Below are 26,670 nucleotides of genomic sequence, written 5' to 3'. Positions count from 1 at the left end.
TCTATCGCAGATTATCGCCTCGCATCTAATAATCGACATCGCACTAAATATCGCCTAGCGTGTTTGCACCTTAATGATTATATGCACTATTATTCCGAAGTGTGGCAAGGTGGCTGCATGGTTTTGAGGTAGTGCGCTTGGCTTCACATCCATGCATCAGCATGCAAATGTTCAATTCCTGTAAGATGAAATCTTTTTTCCTAACGTTCTTAGCTCGCTTCATACAGACACGGCTCTTATTATAGTAAAGATTAAAATATTAGCTCATGTAACTAGCTCAAGTCACTCAAATTCATTGGGTAAGGAAACTTAGTCATTGGACACTATTTTACTTGCCACGGTTTAGAAGCTATTTCAAATTTTTAAACTAATTTAAACCTTGAGCAGTACCTTGTAGCATACGAAGTAAATGTTTTTCAACAATGTGTTTTAGCTATGCGCCAAGCTTTCAAATATTTAAATTATGCATTGGCCGAACGAACACACAGAAATAAACAAACACCTTCATTCAAAGGTTACAATAGTAAATGTTGTATACTTTGGTAAAAATAGATTTTTTGTGCAAAAACATCTTTTATTACCTGTGCAATGTCAGGCCTTCACTTAGTTATTTCATATTTTCGACACAACCTCGTCAGTTTTTGGTATATTTGATATTACATTGTTATATTACATTATTATTCCTGTATATATAGTGTTGTCATTTTTAACCACGACGATCTGATTTGTATATTATACCCAGCATAATGATCAGTCGCATGTTGACTTAGTCATATGAAACACATTACTTCCTCCTCTATCCCTTTTGTGATATATAATTAGTGCGCAAAGATTTATATGAACTAAATCCTATTAGTACTCTAACTTTTGTGCTATGCTGACACTCTCAACTACCACTCCACACGTATAATTTAGTCTACTACATTTAAAATCAGTAAAATAGCTTGATTTGTGAAAAGAAAGAATTTTTGCATTGTGTTCTACTTGTAGATCTTTGGAGAATTTTGACTATTCAGAAACAGTCTCATTTTTCTAAACCCTTATCTAGTATCACAAATGACTTTCCAAGGACATGAAAAAATTGATTTCAAATTGATCATATCTTTATGGCTTCTATTATTATTAGAATTTTTTATGTAAATTTTTCCTTTTAAGTGTAAAATATTTTGGTTAATAATTTTCCAAAATAAATCCTGTAATATATAGCTTTGTTGTCAACAAAAGTTAACAGTACTGATAATTGGATTATCTTATTTTGGCAAAGGCATTTTTTATCAAAAATTATTTGGCCAAAGTTAATAGCAGTACAGCTACACAGTTTTTGGTGTAACTTCGCACATATCAGGAATTCAAATCAATTGTTTCTAGTTTAATATTTATTGAACATAGTTTAAAAGCCATATCTAAAATAGCACAAATCATACAAAACATGGTTAGTCATAGGTTCATGTCATGCAACTAGTAGTATGTTTATTCAGCTGAAGAACTTAATTGTATATGAATGATTGAAAAATATCTTATGTAGAACTTGTTTGTGTAGACTACTAATACATGTCACCAGACGAAATACTTCAGCGGTTGGTGCAAGTCGCTAGGCTTCAACTTGGATTGAAGCGTAAATTTTGTTGGCTTGGGGTATCTCGTCCTTCTCTGTTCAAACGCTTTAGTCTACAACATAATCAGCATAAATAAAATATACAGGTGCATGTGATTTATCCACGGCTAACATATATAGACATTAGCGTACTAAAATGGCAAAATATGTAAATTAAATGATTTACCGTGAAACCTTTATTTAAACCCAACCTCTAATAAAATGCCACTATATGGAGGGGTTGAAAAATACAGCATCACGCTTTAATAGAATGCCACCTCTATTAGACCGCCGCTTTAACATTACTTATATTTGATATTTTAAACCCATAATAGAAAGTGATCAGTAGAAAATTCTCCACAAAATGGTACCAACAATGATGAGATTTTGTTTTTGGCAATGGTGTGCCTGAGAAGATCGATCGTCAGAATTATCATAGCTACCCTCTGATTTGATGTCACAATGGTATAAATTCGACCCAATGTTTTCAGATTCATCCAATAGGTGGTCTACAACCTGACCTAAAAACTTTAAACAGTTTAGATAAATGATGAGAATACTCTCCGGGGACAGCGTACTATGTTAAGGTCTCGAAGTTTGTTTTCTAACTCCAGAGTTTTTGGGTTTCTTCAACACTTTAAAAGCAGCACCATCGAAATAATTAATTACTGTATCTGTCTAATATATTTTACTAAAAGTAGTTTCTTGTTCAACTCGGTCTGATACTTCAATGTATATGTTTATCGAAAATGTTGACCGACTTGCACTTTGCGAATTAAGTCTACAACACTTATTCTAGAAAGCAGATATCAAGGTAAATTGACAACAAGCTATTCAGAAATAATTATTAGCAACACATGAGAAATTGGTTCCAAAGTTACTTGCTCTTTTTATCTAGTTACTGGTTGACTAGTTTAGAAATTATAACAGACATATCGTATATTTCGTACATCTATATGTATAAATATAAAAGTTTGTCTTTTGTCGCTCATTTGTCAAGCTATAGCGATTAAAGTCAAAGAATGAAAAATGGACTTCGTGCTCATTTTGGACTCGCAAAGATTGCAACCGCGAGTTTGTAGACACAAGGCTAAGCCATTCTTACCATTCCCATTGCCCTTACCATACCTATCTTGCCATGAACTATCTACACCAAGGGCGGGCAATGTGCGGGCCGCATGTGGCCCTTTGCCATTTATTGTGCGGCCCTTCCACCCCTCCCAGTAATTTTGCATATATAGATGCGTTTGAATGAGTACAATGCACTTAATATAAAAAAGGCTACATATTGGTGAGATTTGGTTGAAAGCATAGTGTAATGTCCCTCACATCAACTAGAATCTTCAGTTGGCTTTAAACTTTAGCAGAGTAATAATAGATAGTGTTATATAACGTACATACATGTACTTACTGAAAAGACGCCATCTATTTATCATTCAATCCGTGATCTGTGATATTTCTATACATGTATTTAGATCACAGTTACAGGTTTGTCTTACACATAGCATAGACTGCAATAATGTAGTAGTTTACAAATAGCCATTCACTTCCGATGATTGGTTGTTTGTTTTTGCCTGTTATTGGTCAATTTGCTTTAACAGTTACCTAACTGTTGATTAATAATTAAGTGCTGCCTAGTTGTAGCGGATTCTACTGAAATTTTGCAACAGCTGAAACTGTGGTGCTTTGTACAATCATACCTGTCTACTGTCTACTGTCATTTATAAATCCAATACATCCAATTTATTATTGTATTGTATTCAAGTTGTATATTATATGCTACTATTTGAAATTTAAATAAAGTCTGAAAATACCAAATCAGGGTTGTATGATGCAGCCCTCGAAAATAGTTACATTTTGCAAAATGGCCCTTGTCTTGAAAAGGTTGCCCACCCCTGATCTACACCATACCATATTTGGCTATACCCTTTTCGTAATTGCAAACATTAAATTGTTAATAATACAGTGGGCCTATCAACTAAGATGCCCCTGTTATAAGTTATTTTTGCCTTACTCTACAAAACACAATGCTTTTTCGTCCAGGTTTTTAGCCTATGACAAAGTAGAAGTTTAGTAAAATACATACTAAAATTTAGCTTAAAGTATGCGTTTAGTAGGCTAAATTCAATAAGGTTATTAAGGTTAAATTCAACGTTTATTTTATACATCTATTTCGCCGGTAAGAACTCACTACCGTACGTACTCCACATAGTAATTAGTAATGTAACTTTTCTTGCAGATCATACCTACTAAATACACTAAAGTAACTGTAGGTACTAAAGTTAGCAGTGTTTTGCTATTAATTGTTAATATGTATGTATATAAAATTTGGATGATTTTTACCAGGGGGGCTTTTGCATTAGATAATTACTATGGATTTCTATGCCTCTCTATTTGACATTTTCAAATTACGATGCCAGCATTGAAATGAATTAAAATCATATAATTGTATACCAAATAATTTTTTATTAGCAAAACAGACTTTTTTAGCCATTACTTGCTAATGATTTCACATTTACATGTAAACACCTTTACAGTTGTTTTCATTTTTTTCATAATTTATTTCAACAAAACACTTATTTTATGATTTGAAATTTAAACGTTACAGTTGTCTGAAAAAGTTTGATTTACAGTTTCATTTTCTTCTCTTAATTTATTTAAACTGCACAAAACACTTTTTTCATGATGTGAAATTTGAAAAGTTAGAACGGTAAAGATTGACTGGTTTAGAAATTATGACAGACATATCGTATATTTCGTATAATAGACTGATGAAGTTTCAGGAGTAATTAGCAGGAAGATCAAGTTTGAAATATGATGATTTCAGATTAAGTGTTGATTTCCAACTCAGTTTTTGTTAGCTAAATACTAATACACTCAGCTTTTAATTTCTTGTAACTAAAGTACGTAATAGATCTATCACATGCCTGAATCTAGTTGTAACCTGTGCACAGACAAACTTTTATTAGTTGCCTAGTTGTTTATTAAAGATGTAGTTGCGTCAAAAAAGTCAATTAGTACCCATAAAAGGCTAAAACATCAGCTACAATTTGATGCCATTTTTGTCTTTGTAGACCAACCCTGTCCAGAGATATATGCGTTTGAATGAGGCCCTCTTTTAAAAAGCTCACGTTCCAGCGGGTGCCTGTTTCGTGACGTCACAAGCAAGGTATCTGAAACAAAACCACGAGCGATAAATATGGGGGTCGCTTCGTTAGCCAATCATGAGCGCGAAATCTTTATATAGGCCGTAATAAATGTTATCACTCGTAAAACGCGTTGTCTGTGATCTCGAAGAATCTCATCGTTAGAGAATTCTCAACGTTACTGGTTCAACGCGTTTCAACAATTACTCAGTTATACATAGTTTTGTATAGCGACTGCGACTCAGAGTTATTTGAGCAACTTTTAGTAAAAGATTGGAGTAGACAGCCTATGGCTGTTGACAGGCGTCAGCAGCGTTTTGCTGCAGAGGAAGACGGAATGGAGGTAAATTAACTTAGAGTCTTCTATACTTGAGTAAATATAATATTTTTATAGTCATAAATACATTTACTAATTAATAAAATGATAATTCTTTGCTATCTCTAATCATCGTTTCATAGCTTATCCGCCGTTTTACCTAGCTTTAATATTTTTTTCGAATTTTTTTTGGTAAATTAGAGTCATGATTACCAATTATTTTCACTCGTAGGAAGTGGGTAAAATCGATTGATCATTGCAAATCTTGAAATTTCCAGAACCAAAGCTTCGAATCGTTGGCTTGGCTTGCTTGTGCCTTTATTAAATGTTTATTCGTTTTTAAAATTACGCTCGCAATCTATTTAACTCCCAATTTGGAAGCTGTCAATAGATACGCTTTAGAATGACATATCTATGAATGGCATATATTTATTGCATTTTTTTACTGATTACAGAATGTTTATGTCGTCCAACCAGCCGAAGAAGCTTTGTCAGTGTGGAAACTGCCATAAAGTGGAAAGAGAGACTTGAATGCTGCTGCATAAGCCATGATGTTTTGTTTGAGTTTGTTGCAGTAGATGAATTTGTCTTATTGTATCAGCTAATACTATCTGAGTGGCCACGACTTGATGAATATTTTTAATAAAAGTTTTATGCCGAGATGAAAATATTTTTGCTTGTAAAAATTATATAATAAAATAATATTGTTGAAGATAATGCAAAACATGATTTGCAGAATATTGTAGTGAATTGGATATGGTATATGGATATCCGCAGAACTGGAGAAGTTGAGTTCAAATCCAGTTTGCAGCAGACTTCTCATCCTTAAAACTCTATCCCTGTCTATATTCTTTCCAAAGACGTGGCTTGCTTATTTCGCTTCGGTAGTATTCGGATACTACTAGTAAGAAACTAGTACGTAGACGGTGTAGGCAATGATATACCGCCCTGTCCCAAAGATAGGCGACAGGCATAATGTGGACGGGGCTTATTAGAGGCTGTATATCGTTAGTATAATGGGTAGCTGCTGATACAAAGACCGCGTTTTACATAGTGACTTGACAGAATTACCGTAGACCGGTAAAATTGGTAGTCGGTACCCAAATGTTTACACAACATTTGGAGAAAGTGAGTAGAACAAATTTTCAATTTTCGTTATTTGAGGCCTTTGAAACATTCATAATAATGCATCTGTAGCAGGATTTACAATTTTATTCTAGCCAACATGAGCAAATACAAAATAAGATATATGCCAATAGAGCCGCGTAAGACTAGACTTTTATCGCAAATAGCCGATGTGAATACGAGAGATAGAGACAGGTTGCCAAACGCGTGACGTCATTTTTGGCGAGGCTGGGCACGTTTTTGTGGCCTGAGCGTTTTTACGGCGATCAGATTTTTTCGGTTTTAATCTTCAAATATCTTGGCAATGCGATCGCGTAACACAACAAACAACATATCAACTGATAGAGAAAAAAAATGCTTTCTTTTAAGATCAACTTAAATTTTGACGCAACTACATCTTTAAGCCAGTGTCTCAATTGATAACATATAATAGCTTGTGGCTCATAGATACACAAGTTTAAGTCTTCAATGCTGAGCATTGGCTATCATCTTGTTACATCGCCAAGTATATTGAGAATTCATTGAGATCTCATCTTAGAGCAGTATACACTGAAAATTGAGTGTAAAAAGCATGAATATATTTTAATGACTTTGCCAATTTTTATCCTACACAATTTTCACCAAACTTCACTTGATGCTTTCAAAAAGATGTTACAACACGAGTGGTCATGTTCCTATTAAAATTCTGATGTTATGAGTTTTCTGACAAGCGAAAGCAGGTTATTGCTGTATAACATGTATATATGCAGTCAGTATGGAAAATGTTAAATTATAAATAGTTAAGTGAACAAACTTTCTCTTTCATCATTCAAGTTTTATTGTCTTAGCAGATATTTTGCTGGAGAAAACCTAAAAGACATCCTAAAATAAATGTGCGTAACAGCATAAATTACAGGTACGAAAAAATAAACAATCGACTTACCACTAGGCTTCAAGTAGTGCTTGCTCACCGATACAGTCGACCTTGACAATGTCTATGTCTTTCTTGTTTTGGAATTTCTTCTGATGTCTAAAAGAAGATTTTTATACCTCCTATATTAACAGTTCGAAGATGATGTTGTAAACCGTACTCCTATGACTGCCAAGAACATATAATATATATACAGATAGGTAAATCTGATGACTTGCAGTATTAAGAAAGCGTGCTACAGAGTTTTTTAGATTACTGAAAGAAATTGCAAAAAATAAGTATTTTTTGTTTCTTCAAAAGTAATAAAAATCCAGTTGATTTATTTTATGTAAAAGTATCAAACGAGAAAAAATACTAACGACATGTAAGGTAGGAATATACATATGATCATGTGCTTTATCAATTCCTACAATACTAACAACATGTAAGGTAGGACTATCCATATGATCATGCGCTTTATCAATTCCTACAATACTAACAACATGTAATGTAGGAATATCCATATGATCATGTGCTTTATCAATTCCTACAATACTAACAACATGTAAGGTAGGAATATACATATGATCATGTGCTTTATCAATTCCTACAATACTAACGACATGTAAGGTAGGAATATACATATGATCATGTGCTTTATCAATTCCTACAATACTAACAACATGTAAGGTAGGAATATCCATATGATCATGTGCTTTATCAATTCCTACAATACTAACAACATGTAAGGTAGGAATATACATATGATCATGTGCTTTATCAATTCCTACAATACTAACGACATGTAAGGTAGGAATATCCATATGATCGTGTGCTTTATCAATTCCTACAATACTAACAACATGTAAGGTAGGACTATCCATATGATCATGTGCTTTATCAATTACTACAATACTAACAACATGTAAGGTAGGACTATCCATATGATCATGTGCTTTATCAATTCCTACAATACTAACAACATGTAAGGGAGGAATATCCATATGATCATGTGCTTTATCAATTCCTACAATACTAACAACATGTAAGGTAGGAATATCCATATGATCATGTGCTTTATCAATTCCTACAATACTAACAACATGTAAGGTAGGACTATCCATATGATCATGTGCTTTATCAATTCCTACAATACTAACAACATGTAAGGTAGGACTATCCATATGATCATGCGCTTTATCAATTCCTACAATATTAACAACATGTAAGGTAGGTCTATCCATATGATCATGTGCTTTATCAATTCCTACAATACTAACAACATGTAAGGTAGGAATATCCATATGATCATGTGCTTTATCAATTCCTACAATACTAACAACATGTAAGGTAGGACTATCCATATGATCATGTGCTTTATCAATTCCTACAATACTAACAACATGTAAGGTAGGAATATCCATATGATCATGTGCTTTATCAATTCCTACAATACTAACAACATGTAATTACAGGTAGGAATATACATATGATCATGTGCTTTATCAATTCCTACAATACTAACAACATGTAAGGTAGGAATATCCATATGATCATGTGCTTTATCAATTCCTACAATACTAACAACATGCAAGGTAGGACTATCCATATGATCATGTGCTTTATCAATTACTACAATACTAACAACATGTAAGGTAGGAATATCCATATGATCATGTGCTTTATCAATTACTACAATACTAACAACATGTAAGGTAGGAATATCCATATGATCATGTGCTTTATCAATTCCTACAATACTAACAACATGTAAGGTAGGAATATCCATATGATCATGTGCTTTATCAATTCCTACAATACTAACAACATGTAAGGTAGGACTATCCATATGATCATGTGCTTTATCAATTCCTACAATACTAACAACATGCAAGGTAGGAATATACATATGATCATGTGCTTTATCAATTCCTACAATACTAACAACATGTAAGGTAGGACTATCTATATGATCATGTGCTTTATCAATTCCTACAATACTAACAACATGCAAGGTAGGAATATACATATGATCATGTGCTTTATCAATTCCTACAATATTAACAACATGTAAGGTAGGAATATCCATATGATCATGTGCTTTATCAATTCCTACAATACTAACAACATGTAAGGTAGGAATATACATATGATCATGTGCTTTATCAATTCCTACAATACTAACGACATGTAAGGAAGGACTATCCATATGATCATGTGCTTTATCAATTCCTACAATACTAACAACATGTAAGGTAGGAATATACATATGATCATGTGCTTTATCAATTCCTACAATATTAACAACATGTAAGGTAGGACTATCTATATGATCATGTGCTTTATCAATTCCTACAATACTAACAACATGCAAGGTAGGAATATACATATGATCATGTGCTTCATCAGGTATCAAAAGGTACCAAAATCTACCAACACTAACTACACTAGCGCCCTTAGCAGCTACATGGTGCCTGTAGACCACGTAGATTGTGGCACACAACAAGAAAAATCGCCAAACCTATTTTCAGCTAAGCAAAAATTATATGATCACAGATTAAAGTGACGCTGGCAAGTATTCCCCCAATAGAGCACTTGCTAAGTGTGTCACTTCATCTGTCAACTGTCAATAACGTGTCACCCGTCAATCACTTATCAGCTGTTAAGCAGACTCACGATTTAATGATGCAACAATTTTGATATCAATACATATCTATCCAACACAAACTATTGAGTCAAAGAGACTCCCGACTAAAATTTCACATTGTCACTCTACTATACTAGATTAGTAGTTAGAGAGTAGACCCAAACTTACCTTCTCTTGCTGATGACGCAGTAGAGTATAATGAGTATGATGAGTATGATGAGAAGAACAACAACAATTGGAAGAACTATTTTGAGTATCACTTGAACTAAAACATTACAGAACTTACTCTTAAAAACTATACTATTAAGATATTACAATGATTAGAAATCTGCCAAGTCGACTGATAATATGGAGTAATGTTAAATGAAAACAGTGAGGTAAATGATTGCTCAAACAATAGATATCAAATGAGTAGCAAGGGACATGCAATGTCATTAACTTCGGTCAACTTACTACTACCAAGAAAAGTATGAACGCCATACAAACTAAGGACAACAACGCGCTTACTCTTTCTGAATTAAGTCTACAGCGCTTATTCTAAAAAGCAAAGACTCACAGCAAAGAGCACTAACCCTTCCAACTTAGATACATTAACACAACCTATTTAAGAATAAACATTTGCAACACATGAGAAAGCGACTCCAAAGTTACTTGCTCTTTTTATCTAGTTACTGATTGGTTGGTTAAAAACTTATAATATATATATACTGTATATCCCGTATGTATTATATACTAGAAATTCCACTGTCATACAGCCCACGACCAAAGTAGTAATGGAAAAAAGAAAGGGTACTGATGGTTGTCGAAAAAGTAGTTCTCAGCAGGAATTGACAGAGGATAATGTAAATGAGACTTGTTTGAGATGATATAAAATAAATTTGAGGGAGCATGACTCTAAAAAGGCGCAACAGAAATAACAGAAATGTAACAGAAATAAATAATAATAAAATAAATAATTAACTATCTCAAACTTATGTCTTACAATAATAAAATAAATATTAATTCAAGCTGTAGACTCAAACTACTGTACGTAATTTAAATAACAACAGCAATAATGATATATGTTTATTATATCTCTTATTATATTGAAATGCAATATTAAAAGTAAATGGCAAGCTGCCGTGTAATATACAATTTGAAAGTTGTTTGTTGGTTAAAATAAATATTAATTCAAGCTGTAGACCTAAATTACTGTAAGTAATTAAACTAACAACAGCAATAATCAAATATGTTTATTACATATCTGCGAATATGTTTATTACATATCTGAAATGCAATGTTAAAAGTAAAATATATTGTAATATACAGTTTGAAAGTTGGTTGTGTTGAATGTAGAACGGTTTTGACAGCAATATGTAACAGAAATAAATATTAATACAATAAATATTTAACTATCTCAAACTTAGGTTTTACAATAATAAAATAAACATTAATTCAAGCCGTAGACCTAACCTACTGTACGTAATTTAACTAACAACAACAATGCCAACAATAAAGAAATATGTTTATTATATCTCTGCAAATGCAAATCTAAATGCAATATTAAACGTTAAACGGCAAACTGATGTGTAATATACAGTTTGAAAGTTGGTTGTGGTGTGATGAATGTAGAATGGTTTTGACAGCGATATGTAACAGAGAGCAAGCGTTGGCATTTACGCGTCTGGAAGTTTTATGCAAACTGGAGTGAAATAAAGAAATATTCTTGTCATAAAAGGGTGTTGTAGTAACGCCCTACCTTTTAGATAAGATGTAAAGAAATCTGGCTGATGTTCTAGATAATTTGAAAAACCTTCGGTAATTGGACAAAACCGTAGGCTGATAAACTGTGTACCACAATTTCGTACCTGTAAATCGGTCTACGCCTCTAACAGTAGACAAACAGGACACAATAAACATTTCTACTATCTGTCGCACGGCTTTTTTGGCGTTTCGTAGGTCGGTCGAAACTATTAATAAACCAAGCTGTTCAAGCGTTTTGTGGCAAGACTTTATCGTTCTATTCTCTGTCGCTCGGCATTTCAATTTCCAGTCTTAACTTTTATTAAACGAAGCTTTTCAAGCGTTTTGTGACGATTTTCGTCGTAATAAATCTGTCTATTTATGTATAATCCGATCAGATGGGTTAGTTTTAAGTATTTGCGTCAACCTTCCAAAAGCTTGGTAACATATTTAGATAGGTTTATATGCGTTTTGTATCATTATTATACTTCAACGACTTTACTGAAAAATAGTTAAATTTGTTGATAGGATTTCGTTGCAAGGGTTTGGTGACGGCCGTTAACGGATAATTTTTCAGGAGTTGTGTGCACATGTGCATTTATCATAATTCTCCCAATCAATCGTTTCACTCTTGTTTGGTCGTGAGAACAGATAAAAGTCAGACCTTGATCTCTACATGCAGATTTTTACTTTATATGAAGAATCAGTATCATTTTGTTAGTAAATAAAAATGGTTTATTACATACACCTTTAGTTTTCAATAAACCTAGGTATCAAAGTACGGTTGAACCCTGGGATACGATGGCCCTAGAACATGCTTTTTTCAGATTCCGATGTGTTGTGGAACACGATGTTTTTCAAGTCCCTGGTTATGGCATTTTACCCGCCCTACAATATGCCCAAAGATTACTAAGATACCGATACGTTATTGTCCGAAATATTCTCGAACCGTTGTTTATAGCGAGCTAAGTGAAGATTCAGCAGACAATTGCATCATTTTTTTTAAGTGCATACAATTAATTTAGCAGTCATTTTTTAAAACCAATATATGATAAACTCATAAAAATTTGCTCGAATTTCGCTTGTCTTATCTGACAAAGTTCGCTTGTCTTATCTGACAAAGTTCGCTTGTCTTATCTGACGGTTGCCTTATCGGCTGAAATATACGGTAGTTGTTTAAAACACATACTGTATGTAATTAACATTCATGAAAACAGACTGATGGAGTTTCTGGAGTAATTAGCAGGAAGATCAAGTTTGAAATACGATGATTTTGGATTAAGTGTTGATTTCCAACTTAGTTTTTGTTAGCTAAATACTAATACACTCAGCTATTAATTGGTTGTAACTAAAGTAATAGATTTGTCACATGCCTGAATCTAATTGTCACCTGTACACAGTCAAACTTTTATTAACACTTTGAACCGTCGTTGTTCTTGTCAATGTGTGTCAGTATCCCTGGGCAATTTATCCAATGATAGGAAGTTGTGAAACTTTTATAAATATATCCTGATATGCTAATAATCCAATAATATTTGGTAAAACACTAGTAAAAAAGTCTAACAACACACAACAAATGTCACCAAATAAATAAATAAAAATTGTTTTGTAGTTCTTCGAGCTAAAACCATAAAAACTCACATGATTTTAAAACTTCTAAAAATCTTTCAAGCAGCATCATATCAATTGAGCAAACATTCATCAACATTTTATGGCTTAAATAAATCTGCAAATTTATAAGTAGTACCATATAGATCTTTATCTGCATTACAATTATCCATCAAGTGCCAACAAATGAGTCGTACCGATTTTTACACAATATCTTCCCAGTAAAACTGTTAGTTTGACGAAGGAAGTAAATAGTGATATTTGAAAACGGTTAAAAATGGAAGTAAGATTTCTAGTCCAACACCTTGTGCAAAAATTAATTTGATTGATGAACGCTTTTACTCATAAATAGCATGGGTAAACAGAACAATGTGGATGCTGTTATACCAGCCGCTAGGGTTTCTGACACACCCTACGCAATGCCAGAATACTGACATCAGAGTTACAAGAGATAATTGCCTAGTTGTTTATTAAGCTAGTCTCAATCGATAACATATAATAGCTTGTGGCTCATAGATACACAAGTTTAAAAGTCTTCAATGCTGAGCATTGGCTATCATCTTGTTAAATCGCCAAGTACAGTATATTGAGAATTCATCGAGACCTCATTTTAGAACTTTATTTATACTGAACTTTGAGTAAAAAGTTGTCAACTTTCTTTTCTTAAACGATATGCAATCATTGTAGAAAGCGCGAATATATTTTAATGACTTTACCAATTTTCACCAAACTTTATTTGATGCTTTCAAAGAGATGTTACAACACAAGTGGTTATTATAAAGCAGGTTATTGTTCTCTTCCTTTCACCTACACGAGCATGAACATGTATATATGCAGTCAGTATGGAAAATGTTAAATTATAAATAGTTAAGCGAACAAACTTTCTCTTTCATCTTTCAAGTTTTACTGTCAATGCAGATATTTTGCCAGAAAAAACCTAACAAAGATCCTATAATAAATGTGCGTAATAGCATAAATTATAAGTACGGAAAAATAAGCAATCGACTTACCACTACCCTTCAAGTATAGCTTGCCACGGACACAGTCGACCTTGACTATGGTTTGTGTCTTTCTTGTTCCGGAATATCCTCTGATGTCTAAAAGAAGAATTTAATACCTTCTATATTACCAACTCGAAGATGATGTTGTAAGCTGTGCTCGTTGACCGCCAAGAACATATAATATATACAGATAGATAAATCTGATGACTTGCACTATTAAAAAATCGTGCTACAAAGTTTTTTTGGATTACTGAAGGGAATTGCAAAAAAATAAGTATTTTTTGTTTTATCAAAAGCAATAAAAATACAGTTGATTTATTTTATGCAAAAAGTCTCAAACGAGAAAAAATACTAACAACATGTAAGGTAGGAATATCCATATGATCATGTGCTTTATCAATTCCTACTATACTAACAACATGTAAGGTAGGAATATACATATGATCATGTGCTTTATCAATTCCTACAATACTAACAACATGTAAGGTAGGAATATCCATATGATCATGTGCTTTATCAATTACTACAATACTAACAACATGTAAGGTAGGAATATACATATGATCATGTGCTTTATCAATTCCTACAATATTAACAACATGTAAGGTAGGAATATCCATATGATCATGTGCTTTATCAATTCCTACAATATTAACAACATGTAAGGTAGGAATATCCATATGATCATGTGCTTTATCAATTCCTACAACACTAACAACATGTAAGGTAGGAATATACATATGATCATGTGCTTTATCAATTCCTACAATATTAACAACATGTAAGGTAGGAATATCCATATGATCATGTGCTTTATCAATTACTACAATACTAACAACATGTAAGGTAGGAATATACATATGATCATGTGCTTTATCAATTCCTACAATATTAACAACATGTAAGGTAGGAATATCCATATGATCATGTGCTTTATCAATTCCTACAATACTAACGACATGTAAGGTAGGAATATCCATATGATCATGTGCTTTATCAATTCCTACAATACTAACGACATGTAAGGTAGGACTATCCATATGATCATGTGCTTTATCAATTCCTACAATACTAACGACATGTAAGGTAGGAATATACATATGATCATGTGCTTTATCAATTCCTACAATACTAACGACATGTAAGGTAGGAATATACATATGATCATGTGCTTTATCAATTACTACAATATACTAACAACATGTAAGGTAGGAATATACATATGATCATGTGCTTTATCAATTCCTACAATACTAACGACATGTAAGGTAGGAATATCCATATGATCATGTGCTTTATCTATTCCTACAATACTAACGACATGTAAGGTAGGAATATCCATATGATCATGTGCTTTATCAATTCCTACAATACTAACGACATGTAAGGTAGGAATATACATATGATCATGTGCTTTATCAATTACTACAATATACTAACAACATGTAAGGTAGGAATATACATATGATCATGTGCTTTATCAATTCCTACAATACTAACGACATGTAAGGTAGGAATATACATATGATCATGTGCTTTATCAATTCCTACAATACTAACAACATGTAAGGTAGGACTATCCATATGATCATGTGCTTTATCAATTCCTACAATATTAATGACATGTAAGGGAGGAATATCCATATGATCATGTGCTTTATCAATTCCTACAATATTAACAACATGTAAGGTAGGAATATCCATATGATCATGTGCTTTATCAATTCCTACAATACTAACAACATGTAAGGTAGGACTATCCATATGATCATGTGCTTTATCAATTCCTACAATACTAACGACATGTAAGGTAGGACTATTTATATGATCATGTGCTTTATCAATTCCTACAATATTAACAACATGTAAGGTAGGAATATACATATGATCATGTGCTTTATCAATTCCTACAATACTAACGACATGTAAGGTAGGAATATACATATGATCATGTGCTTTATCAATTCCTACAATACTAACAACATGTAAGGTAGGAATATCCATATGATCATGTGCTTTATCAATTCCTACAATGTTATACAATAATCCCTCGCTATCCTTCCCAGGGTAAAGATTATTCATCAAAAAATAAAGAACATAAATATAAAAAAACTAAAAGACATAAATTTCTCTCATACTCTGGCCCAATGATTACTCTGCGAGCATCATTAGGATAGGGGCTGTCGCGGTACTGTTTTCTTATGATGTTTTGTGAAGTGTAAAGAATTTCTGACACCCTTCATCATGCTTCTTAGATGCCCTCAACCCTCAAAATCATCAAATGAACTTACGAAAAAGAGAATAATTCCTCCGAGTAATGGAAAAGTGACTTTATTAGATATTCGGTTTATTAGTTTCTGTTTCACGGATTTTCACCTTTTGCTACGGTTGGCACTCCCTATTGATGGCGAAAAACAAAGGATTATGTTACATACAGTCCACCCTCAGGATACCATTTTAATCCGTTCCAGGGTTGGCATTGTATGGGAAAAAATCGTATGTAGAGGTATAGAAACTATTGTAATTATGTAATGCAAACATCTACGGGTGAAAATCGTCAAAATTTTGTATAAGTGCTGCACATATTAAAATTAGTAATAAAATAGTATGCTAACCCTTAGTAACTATAGTTACCTGCAGTAACTTGATTGTACTTAGTGAACTTATTGGTTGTGATCTGTATTAAAGTGTAACATTACAATGTGCTATGAGTAGTACTACATACCATAGAAAGTTCTTACCTTCAAGATAGATGCCCGTCTAACAAAATCTTTGAATGCACTTCAAATAAGTTTAGCTTACTAAACACACACACACACACACTTAAAGCTAAGTTTTAGTATGTATTTTCAACTACTGTATTTTACTTTTTCAACTTTTTATTGCTAAAAATTTATTACTTATCAGTTTCTGTCTTCGATTTCACCATAACTTTCAGTAAACCTGTTTAAAACATTTTTCAACTTAATTCGGAAAGATAACCGAACAATGCTGTTTTTGTAATGAAGTGGATTTTTGTTAGCAGGTTAATGAAAGTTGTCTGATCACTAGACTTGTATGAAGGAACCGCAACTCCAACTTGGCTACTGATTTTGAAGGAAAATATTACTGTTTTACACACAAGGATTGTTGAACTGAGAGAAATCGGTCATCGTGTCTCTTTCAGGCGTTGTGAAAATATTTTCGGCAAACAACATGTCAGCGTCTTTGTTATTTTGACGTACATAATAAGCACACTAACTGTCTAAATTGAACTCGGGCAAAAATTTTGTTGAATTTGTATGACGAAATAAGATTCGTATGAGGTGAAAAAAATCATCATGCTAGACTTCGTAAGGTGAAAAAATTGTATATCAGGGTGCACTCACTTTGTAAAAGGTTTCATATAAATCACAGAAGTGAATCTCAAAAGTGAATCATTAGGAGGATTAATTTACACAACTGCAAAATATTTCATATAAACCTCAGATGTACAATCTGTTACATTTGAATCAGCTTGATAGGCTACTCGTAAATCTATATCCTAAACAGATCATCACCTATTCATATTAGATAGTACAACTAATAACTATCTACAGTATATGCAGATAGTAAACTATACATACTGAACCAGTTTATTTCATATGAGCTTTCTTCATCACTCCGTTCCACGTCTATGCGAACTTTGATTCTGTGTGGCTCTTTACTCCCTTCAAATACAGCTCAATTACAATTTCTTCACTCAGTAATGCTGCCGCTCTCTAGCAAAAGTGAATCTACCACTTCATGAAGTAGTAAAAGCCACCAACAGATCTTTTTTTGCTCAGCTGGTTTTATTAAAAAGCCCTGATCAGCCTAAAACATATCTTCAACCTCTCTATGCCGCCCACCAGGTCCAGAAATGAAGATGAGTGCGAAATGCTGGTCATGTGTGCTCGTTAATCGTTCCCCACGTCAGCAGAAACATCCATTGAAAATCCGTTCTTGCTCAGTACAAATACTCTTTCTTAAAATTAACAGTAAATATAAAAATTATGGAAAATACATAAAATATGCTAGTTAAAACTTTATGTAATCTAAACTAAAGGAAATTGCCTCCTTTACCGACAAATGTGCACAAGTAACAATAAAACTATCTTGCCGCGCTTGCAAAAGAAAAACTGTCGTGCATATAGCGTTATATGTACTGTATATATACATGTACTGTATATATACATGTACTGTATATATACATGTACTGTGCTATACAACTTCTATAAAAATTATAGTTCGTTGTAATAGATCATTAACTATGTTGACAAAACAGAGAATAGGTAGCTGCGCAATTGTTTATAAATACTGGATGGTGATTGATTGGTGCAGGTGTTACAACGTCGTTTTACCAATCTGAAGTCACGAGCTAAAATATTTTGGAAAGTTATCTTTTATCCTAACCTTGACCCCTGGGTGCAGATAGACGACGAACAGGGAGTACCGTTTTTTTACGGTAAAAATATTTGTCGTTTTGCTTTACTGTATATGTATAAAATATTTGTTATTAGTTTTGCTTTGCAGAATACACTGAAAAAAGTAAATCTTTGAAAATGAACGACGAAGATGTGGGCTCCCAATCACATTTTTGGAAAATCATCACAATCATGGTCTATAAAAGCAGTGAAACAGATCGGCAAAAAGGAGAAGAGTTGTCAATAGAAAGCAATAAAACTGCAGTCACGATACAGCCTAGAAATTAAAAAAGTTAGTCAAGTTTTTCTTTTGTTGTATAGCCGTAGGGTTGAATTTGGAAGGACCTTGGAACAGATTAGGCAACTTACATGAATTTTACTGTTGTTATAACGTAAAATCCCCCTATAACGTAAACATGACTGGAACGGATTATTTATGTTGTAGGAGTGCCTACTGTACTAGTATATCCTACTTACTACTGTATACTAGTATATTCTATTTACTACTGTGTACTAGTCTATCATATTTACTACTGTGTACTAGTCTATCATATTTACTACTGTATACTAGTCCATCATACTTACTACTGTATACTAGTCTATCATATTTACTACTGTGTACTAGTCTATCATATTTACTACTGTGTACTAGTCTATCATATTTACTACTGTATACTAGTCTATCATATTTACTACTGTATACTAGTCTATCATATTTACTACTGTGTACTAGTCTATCATATTTACTACTGTGTACTAGTTTATCATATTTACTACTGTTTACTAGTCTATCATACTTACTACTGTGTAGTAGTCTATCATATTTACTACTGTGTACTAGTCTATCATATTTACTACTGTGTACTAGTCTATCATATTTACTACTGTATACTAGTCTATCATATTTACTACTGTGTACTAGTCTATCATATTTACTACTGTATACTAGACTATCATATTTACTACTGTATACTAGTCTATCATATTTACTACTGTATACTAGTCTATCATATTTACTACTGTGCACTAGTCTATCATATTTACTACTGTATACTAGTCTATCATATTTACTACTGTATACTAGTCTACCTTATTTACTACTGCATACTAGTCTATCATATTTACTACTGTATACTAGTCTATCATATTTACTACTGTATACTAGTCTATCATATTTACTACTGTATACTAGTATATCATATTTACTACTGTATACTAGTCTATCATATTTACTACTGTGTACTAGTCTATCATATTTACTACTGTATACTAGTCTATCATATTTACTACTGTATACTAGTCTATCATATTTACTACTGTGTACTAGTCTAGCATATTTACTACTGTGTACTAGTCTAGCATACTTACTACTGTATACTAGTCTATCATGTTTACTACTGTATACTAGACTATCATATTTACTACTGTATACTAGTCTATCATATTTACTACTGTGTACTAGTCTATCATACTTACTACTGTGTAGTAGTCTATCATATTTACTACTGTATACTAGTCTATGATATTTACTACTGTATACTAGTCAATCATATTTACTACTGTATACTAACTAGTCTATCATATTTACTACTGTGTACTAGTCTATCATATTTACTACTGTATACTAGTATATCATATTTACTACTGTATACTAGTATATCATATTTACTACTGTATACTAGTATATCATATTTACTACTACCCAAAAATGGATTGTATTTATGCCGCTAACACTTAGGTATTTTATGGTTTCAACCTACTAATCACTATGAATTTAGCTGATGTAACATACAAACGTGGCATAGCATCTACAACCTGCTTAATGAGATTTTTCCTTTCTCCTACCAAAGTGGAATACTGCAACTTGTCAAATCTATATACAAAGACTACATTACGTCTGAAATGAAGCCAACACATTATGCTAGCAAAAGAACCTTTTTCTGAAGTTAAAATTGATAAAACAAACACCTAATTGCGATTAAAAATCATGGACTAGAAAACAAATTCAGATATAATAAGCCATGATTGAACTGTCAAGCAGTGTATGATTTTTATTCAAATATTTATACTCTATATTAGGTCAAGGGCGATTGTGCATTTTGATTGAAACTTAGTAAATGCTGATCTGAAACTGTTTCTCACTATCCATATGACATGTTAAGACAGGTGTGACATGTTGAGATACTGGTAGAACAGGGTGAGTTTACATTCATCAGAGACAATCAACTACAAATTATGGTTATCAAAAGTCAGAGGTAAAAGATGGTAACACAATTAGTCATAGATTATAGAAAAGGTCTAAATGAACCCATGATGTGCTAGATATAAAAATAGCATCAATTGAATTAGACTAACTGTAGACAGCAAAGGAGATTTTCTTGGATCCAATGTCCTCCACACGCTACTAACCAAGTGTGTCACAGGAAATGAGTGAAAGCTGATGGCCACAAGTATTATTAAGGTTTTGTTAAAAATTGCATGTGCTAATCAGCTCTTAAATTTACCTATGGATGTTTTTAAAGAAGGGGTTCGACTTCATCGCGAATGATTTCCCAGATTATGAACCACAGCATGAAGCATAGCAGCAAACTTACCTAAAGTTATGTAGTCGCCATTAGCTTTATCCTTGCATTCGTACTCCAGCTGTTCGCTCTCGCCATTTGTATAAAACTCCTCCGTAATAAACATGACTGTGCCCTAGAAATAGAATAGAAATAAAATGATTCATCATAAACTCTTTAACTCGTATTTGTCAGATCAAGCCCAAATCTTTAATATCCAGTTACAATCGAGTTAAAAATCATTTGTAGTGAAATTTTGCTCATTTAGTCACTATATGCTCGCAAATGCTTTCTCTTTCAAATATATCTCTCCTTGTTTCACCAGGTGATGTGAAAAATTCTGCAAGAAGTAGAAAGATCTAGTTGTAAAAAGCGTTTTATATGCAGTCGTGAAACCTGCACTACGTATATCATGTCTCCATCAATTTTCTAAAGAACTAAATGACAGGCATTGACCTTGTAAGCTATCTCATAAACTGACATGACCGTTGTACACATACAAGTGTTTCAACCTTTCAAGTACATTACTAATCCTCACTTTTTATATAAATACAGTAGGCGCTCCTATAACGTAACCTTATAACATAAGTTACACATAACGTAGAGAATTTATGAAGTTTTGGCTTTGTATTACATAAGAAACACTATATAATGTTTAGCTTTAAGTTGGTGCAAGTTCTCAAATTCGATTTGAATAACGCGAGTCCCATAGTTGGAATTACAAATATAATTTTCTCTCTTGCCACACTTGGGAGAAATCGATGTATCGGGGAATCTCTATTATATATACCGATACCCTGGTCGTTTAGTGCATCGGGAGCGCATCTTAAGAAATCTATTCCAAAATTTGGAATAATTGAAACTTGACTATTAGTACAAGTACTTTGAACGCAAATCACTAAAAATAGTAACAAAGAAAAAACTGCTATAAAACTAGATCACTACTAAATGTGCCAGTCGTTTGTTAACCAAAGAAAATTAGGAAACAGTGAAATCACCACTACAGTGGAACCTCTACTTACGAAAGTAATCAGTTTCGGAAGCTGTTTTGTAAGTTGAAACTCAATTTACCATGTCAATGCCCTAATCCATTCCAAGTCCGCACAAAACTCAGACATTCTATTTTTATAGATAATAAATACATGTAATAACATGAAGCATATAACAAATAAACGGTAGAATTTTATCATTATATTGTAACATAAACAAAAGAAAACGTACACATGGAAAGAACGGAAACATAGTAAACTAAAACGATATGTTTGTTTATCTTCGTAGTTGGCCGTCTAGACGAGGCAAAACGGATACCGCTGGGAGTGGGAGGACGATGGTTCGAGGTGAGTGTTGTATTGTTGTCTTGGTTTTGGTTTGCTCAAAATGAATGTTTTAAGAATGTAAGTAAAAGCATTTATTTACATCGCCATGAACTGAAAACCAAAAAAGAACACACAAAATGAATTGCTAGAGCCTAAAGTTGTTCTACATTTTTTATGTGATACATGATAACTCCGAATTATACAACGAATCACAACAAAACACTTGTCATTTACCTACTTTTGCTAACAAATGGAACTGATTCTGGCGCGTCGTACATCGTATCCATCCGAAACAAAAGTGTCAAAATACGAAAGGCCTTTCGTATCTAGAAAAATCTTACGTAAATTAAAGAAAAATTTTTTATTACAAAGCGCTTCATAACTCTAAAATTTTATATGGAGAGTCTTTTGTAAGTACATGTAGAAGTTCCATGTTTCATATGTAACAACAGATCAAGGTGACAAAAGATAAGGAGTTATCCCCTCAATCTTTTTAAACTAAGAGACTAGTTAATACGCCACCAAACTCACATTACACCTGGTATAGCCATTGAGGTGATACTCTGGGTCAGCTGCCGAGTATGTGCATTCGCAGGTCGGGTTTGTCACACTCTTTTCTGGGTACTTATCAGTTGCAATAATCAGATCTATCACTTCATCAGAAAGTTCGTTGCAGACGGATAACTCTGTTAAGTTAATGATATTTGCTATATCAACATAGGCATATGAGAGAACGTGTTACTATAGAACAGGGATGGGCAAAGTGCGACTCTAGAGCCACATGCGGCTCTTTGCAAATTTTATTGGGTCTCTTTCAACTCTGTGAAAATTCAAATTCTTTTGACGTATATAAAAAATATCCTTATAATATGCTGTACAAAACTACATGCATTGTGACATATTAGGCTTATCTAAAAGTGCACTATTACTGCGTTATATATATAGCCTACACATGCATCATGAGTCATAATTCATGACATCATGTACATGTAGCTTTTCTGATGTAATAATGTCCGTTGCTGACCTAATGAGGACAAAAATAGAATGCTCCAGAAAGGTTCATCATGAAGTCATTTCATCATGATTTCATAATGCTGGCTTATATAAGATGTTGTCCCTTAGTTGAACATGTCATTTGCAATTGAGCCAATTAATGCAGTGGGGGTAGCAATGGCATCTTCAACAAAACGAACCATTCTCAGAGTTACAATGGAAGCCTCAAAAAGTAAACGAAATAAAAACAAATCTACAAGAGAATTCCAAGATGAGTGGACCCTGAAATATGCATTCATTTTTAGGCATGGCAAACTGCAATGTCTATTGTGCCAGGAAACGATCTCCGCTAACAAGAAGACGAACATCAAACGACATCATGCAACGAAGCACAGAGAGTTTACTGCAACATTTCTACTGGGATCTTTAGCTACACATTAGAAACTAGATAAACTTCAAAAACCACTAACTTCTTCAGAACATATGCTAGTTTCTTTCACAGCTACTGATAAAGGCGTTACAGAAGCTTCTCTACAAGTCTCAAAAATTCTAGCAAAAGCAATGCTTCCCTATTCTCACGCTGAGATTGTAAAAGAATGCATGGTTGAGGCTATGGAAACACTTTTTCCATATAAGCGTGAAGTGATTGGTAAAGTCAAGGCAATACCACTTTCTAGGAAAACTGCCACTGGTACAATTGAAAGCATTAATGATCATCTCAGAATGGCTTTGCTAACCCATATAGACCAGGCGGATTACTTTTCAATAGCCATTGATGAATCTACTGATATAATGGATGTAGCTCAATTAGCAGTCTTCGTAAGGTATGTAGGCCACTGTGTGTACACTAACAACTGGTAATCATTTTTACCATGCAAGCTGAAGTCATACAAGGGCATTTTAAGAGACAGTAAAGAGAGAACACAACTCCAAGTAGAAAATGTTGCACTCATTTTATGATATTTGTTTCAAAGTGACTAACCCACACATTTATATCACATGCTTCTTTATGAAGCATCAGTATGTTTCTTTATAAAACATAGTATTATGCTTTAGTCATATACCCTGTGTTGCAGTTTCTTTGATGGTGAAGAAATGAAGGAGGAGCTTCCTACTTTGGTTGGATTAGAAGGAGAAACCACCGGTCAGGCTACCTATGATGCCCTCGTTATGAGACTTGACAAGATGAAGATACCTCTCCACAAATGCATATCTGTAACAACAGATGGCGCACCAGCCATGGTTGGAAGAGATCAAGGGCTCATAGCTAGATTGAAGAAGGATATGCCATCAATGCTAGCATCCCATTGCATCATCCACCAAACTGTTTTATGCGGAAAACTAAATGATCACTTTCAACAACTAATGTGTAAGGCTATGAAGATGATCAACTTCCTCAGAAGTCAATCAACACTCAGACACAGAAACTTAAGGAAGTTTCTTAAAGAAAGCGATGCCCTTTGTGAAGATTTACTAACAAACAATAACATTAGATGGCTAAGTAAGGGAAATGCTCTGTCGAGGTTGTGGAGTATTCGTCAGGAGCTAACCTCATTTCTAAATACATGCACAAGCCTGAATGTAAGACAGTTTCTAGAGATGATGATCTCTTCTAAAGATATGAGTGACCTTGCCTTCCTTGTTGACATCTGTGGTCATTTGAATGATTTGAACCTCAAGCTTCACAGGAAGAACAAGACATCATTAATACACTACCAGCTGTTCAAGCCTTCTCCCATAAGTTAAGAGTTGTTTTTGGTGGATGTGCAAGATGATATGCTTCATTTTCCTACGCTAAAATTATTTTTAGATGACGATGAAGAAATGGCGTCTTGTACAGCTGAGTACACTCACTTTATAGAAAAGCTGCAACAAGAGTTTAGCAATCGATTTAGTCAGTTTCAATCTTTGAAACATATCATACAACTCATAAAAGCACCTCAGAAGGCAAAGCCTAATGGAGAGTGGGTTACTCAGTTGCCATTGAAAAGTGTTAATGTCTCATCTCTGCAACTGGAGTTGTGTAACCTCAAAGGTACAGATATAGATGAAATCGAGGAGGGGTTCTACTTGAAAGCTTCAACAAAGGCTGAATATCTACAGCTTGCTCAACTAGAAAGATGGTTGTACACTGTGTTTGCTGCCACATATATATGTGAATCAGCATTTTCATACATGAATAATATCAAGAGCAAGTTGATATTCACTTTGACCCAAGATCACTTGTGTCAGCTCCTAAAAATAGCATGCTGCAGTAGAGAGCCAGACTACCAAGAGATAATGAGCAGCCATAAACAATTCCATGTATCTGACTAAACTTTAAGTTATACAAAGCTCTTTAGGCTCACTTCAACATCATTCAATGTTATTGTAAAAGTATTTTAATAAATAAATTTAATTACAATACCACTACCAAACTTGTATTATCAGTATGAAATGTTATAATGTAGCTAGCTCTTCATAAAATGTTATACTGTTATACAAAGCTCTTTAGGCTCACTTCAACATTATTCAATGATATTGTAAAAGTATTCTAATAAATAAATTTTATTACAACCACTACCAAACTTGTATTATCAGTATGAAATGTTATACTGATACACATATTATGCGGCTCCCAAAAATCTTGCAACTTTAAAATTTGACTCTTTGAGAAAAAACTTTGCAACTCCTGCTATAGATGCTATCAAAACTGCAGTGCCACATTTGTATAGAGAGCCTGTATCTCTACGCAACATCATGTCTACACTACTTACCTGATGTGCTCGGACATACGCCATTGGAACTCAAAACGCTATGACACACACAGAATGGTGCAATAATAAAGAAAAAATGATGTCATCAAGAGTGAATGAAGGCAAACCCATCCGCATCGAATCAATGTTGCGAAGAAGTCAATAATAAAAGGAAAAGTAAAAATGCAACAGAAGTGAGACAAAAAGATGCTGACTACAACTGAAAGCTGACGATGCAGTGGCCAAGCGACATAAACATGACGAAAGGAAACCTTCCTCTATCACCTTTAGCTTCAGCATCGAAATTTTTGCTGTTCCCAGCTTTATGGCGGGTAAACATTGAGTCTCTCCTAACTCTATAGTTAGATAGGCCAAGAGCTAGCCTTGAGGCAGAGATATCAGTGTTAGAAGCTGTAAGAGGAACCACAAAACAACAATAGTGGTAGGACGGGAGAGTAACATGAGCACTAAGATACCACCAGTAGATCACCACCATAGATGCATAAATAATAGAGAGGAGTTCATAGATGCATAGCAGAAGAGGGTGAAAACAACAAAGAGTGACATATATGTAGTTCTGATTAAGCATGTAG

The 26,670-nt window shown here is 33.5% G+C and overlaps 1 protein-coding gene across 6 annotated transcripts in view; it reads right to left on the bottom strand.

Moving 5' to 3' along the window:
- LOC137408300 (uncharacterized) overlaps window positions 1-26,670 on the bottom strand; it is a 129,812-nt gene that overhangs the window by 87,813 nt on the left and 15,329 nt on the right. For all 6 annotated transcript variants that reach the window (XM_068094773.1, XM_068094770.1, XM_068094771.1 and 3 more), the window contains 3 exons: window positions 22,881-23,035; window positions 21,067-21,169; window positions 17,654-17,737 (listed from right to left, as the gene is read on the bottom strand). In XM_068094773.1, the coding sequence (XP_067950874.1) occupies window positions 17,654-17,737; window positions 21,067-21,169; window positions 22,881-23,035 (342 nt within the window). The remainder of the gene's footprint in view (window positions 1-17,653; window positions 17,738-21,066; window positions 21,170-22,880; window positions 23,036-26,670) is intronic.

Source organism: Watersipora subatra, chromosome 11, assembly GCF_963576615.1.
Source record: "Watersipora subatra chromosome 11, tzWatSuba1.1, whole genome shotgun sequence".
NCBI classification, from domain to species: domain Eukaryota; kingdom Metazoa; phylum Bryozoa; class Gymnolaemata; order Cheilostomatida; family Watersiporidae; genus Watersipora; species Watersipora subatra.
Note: the sequence above shows the minus strand (reverse complement) of the source record. Positions and strands in the feature narration are given on the sequence as shown.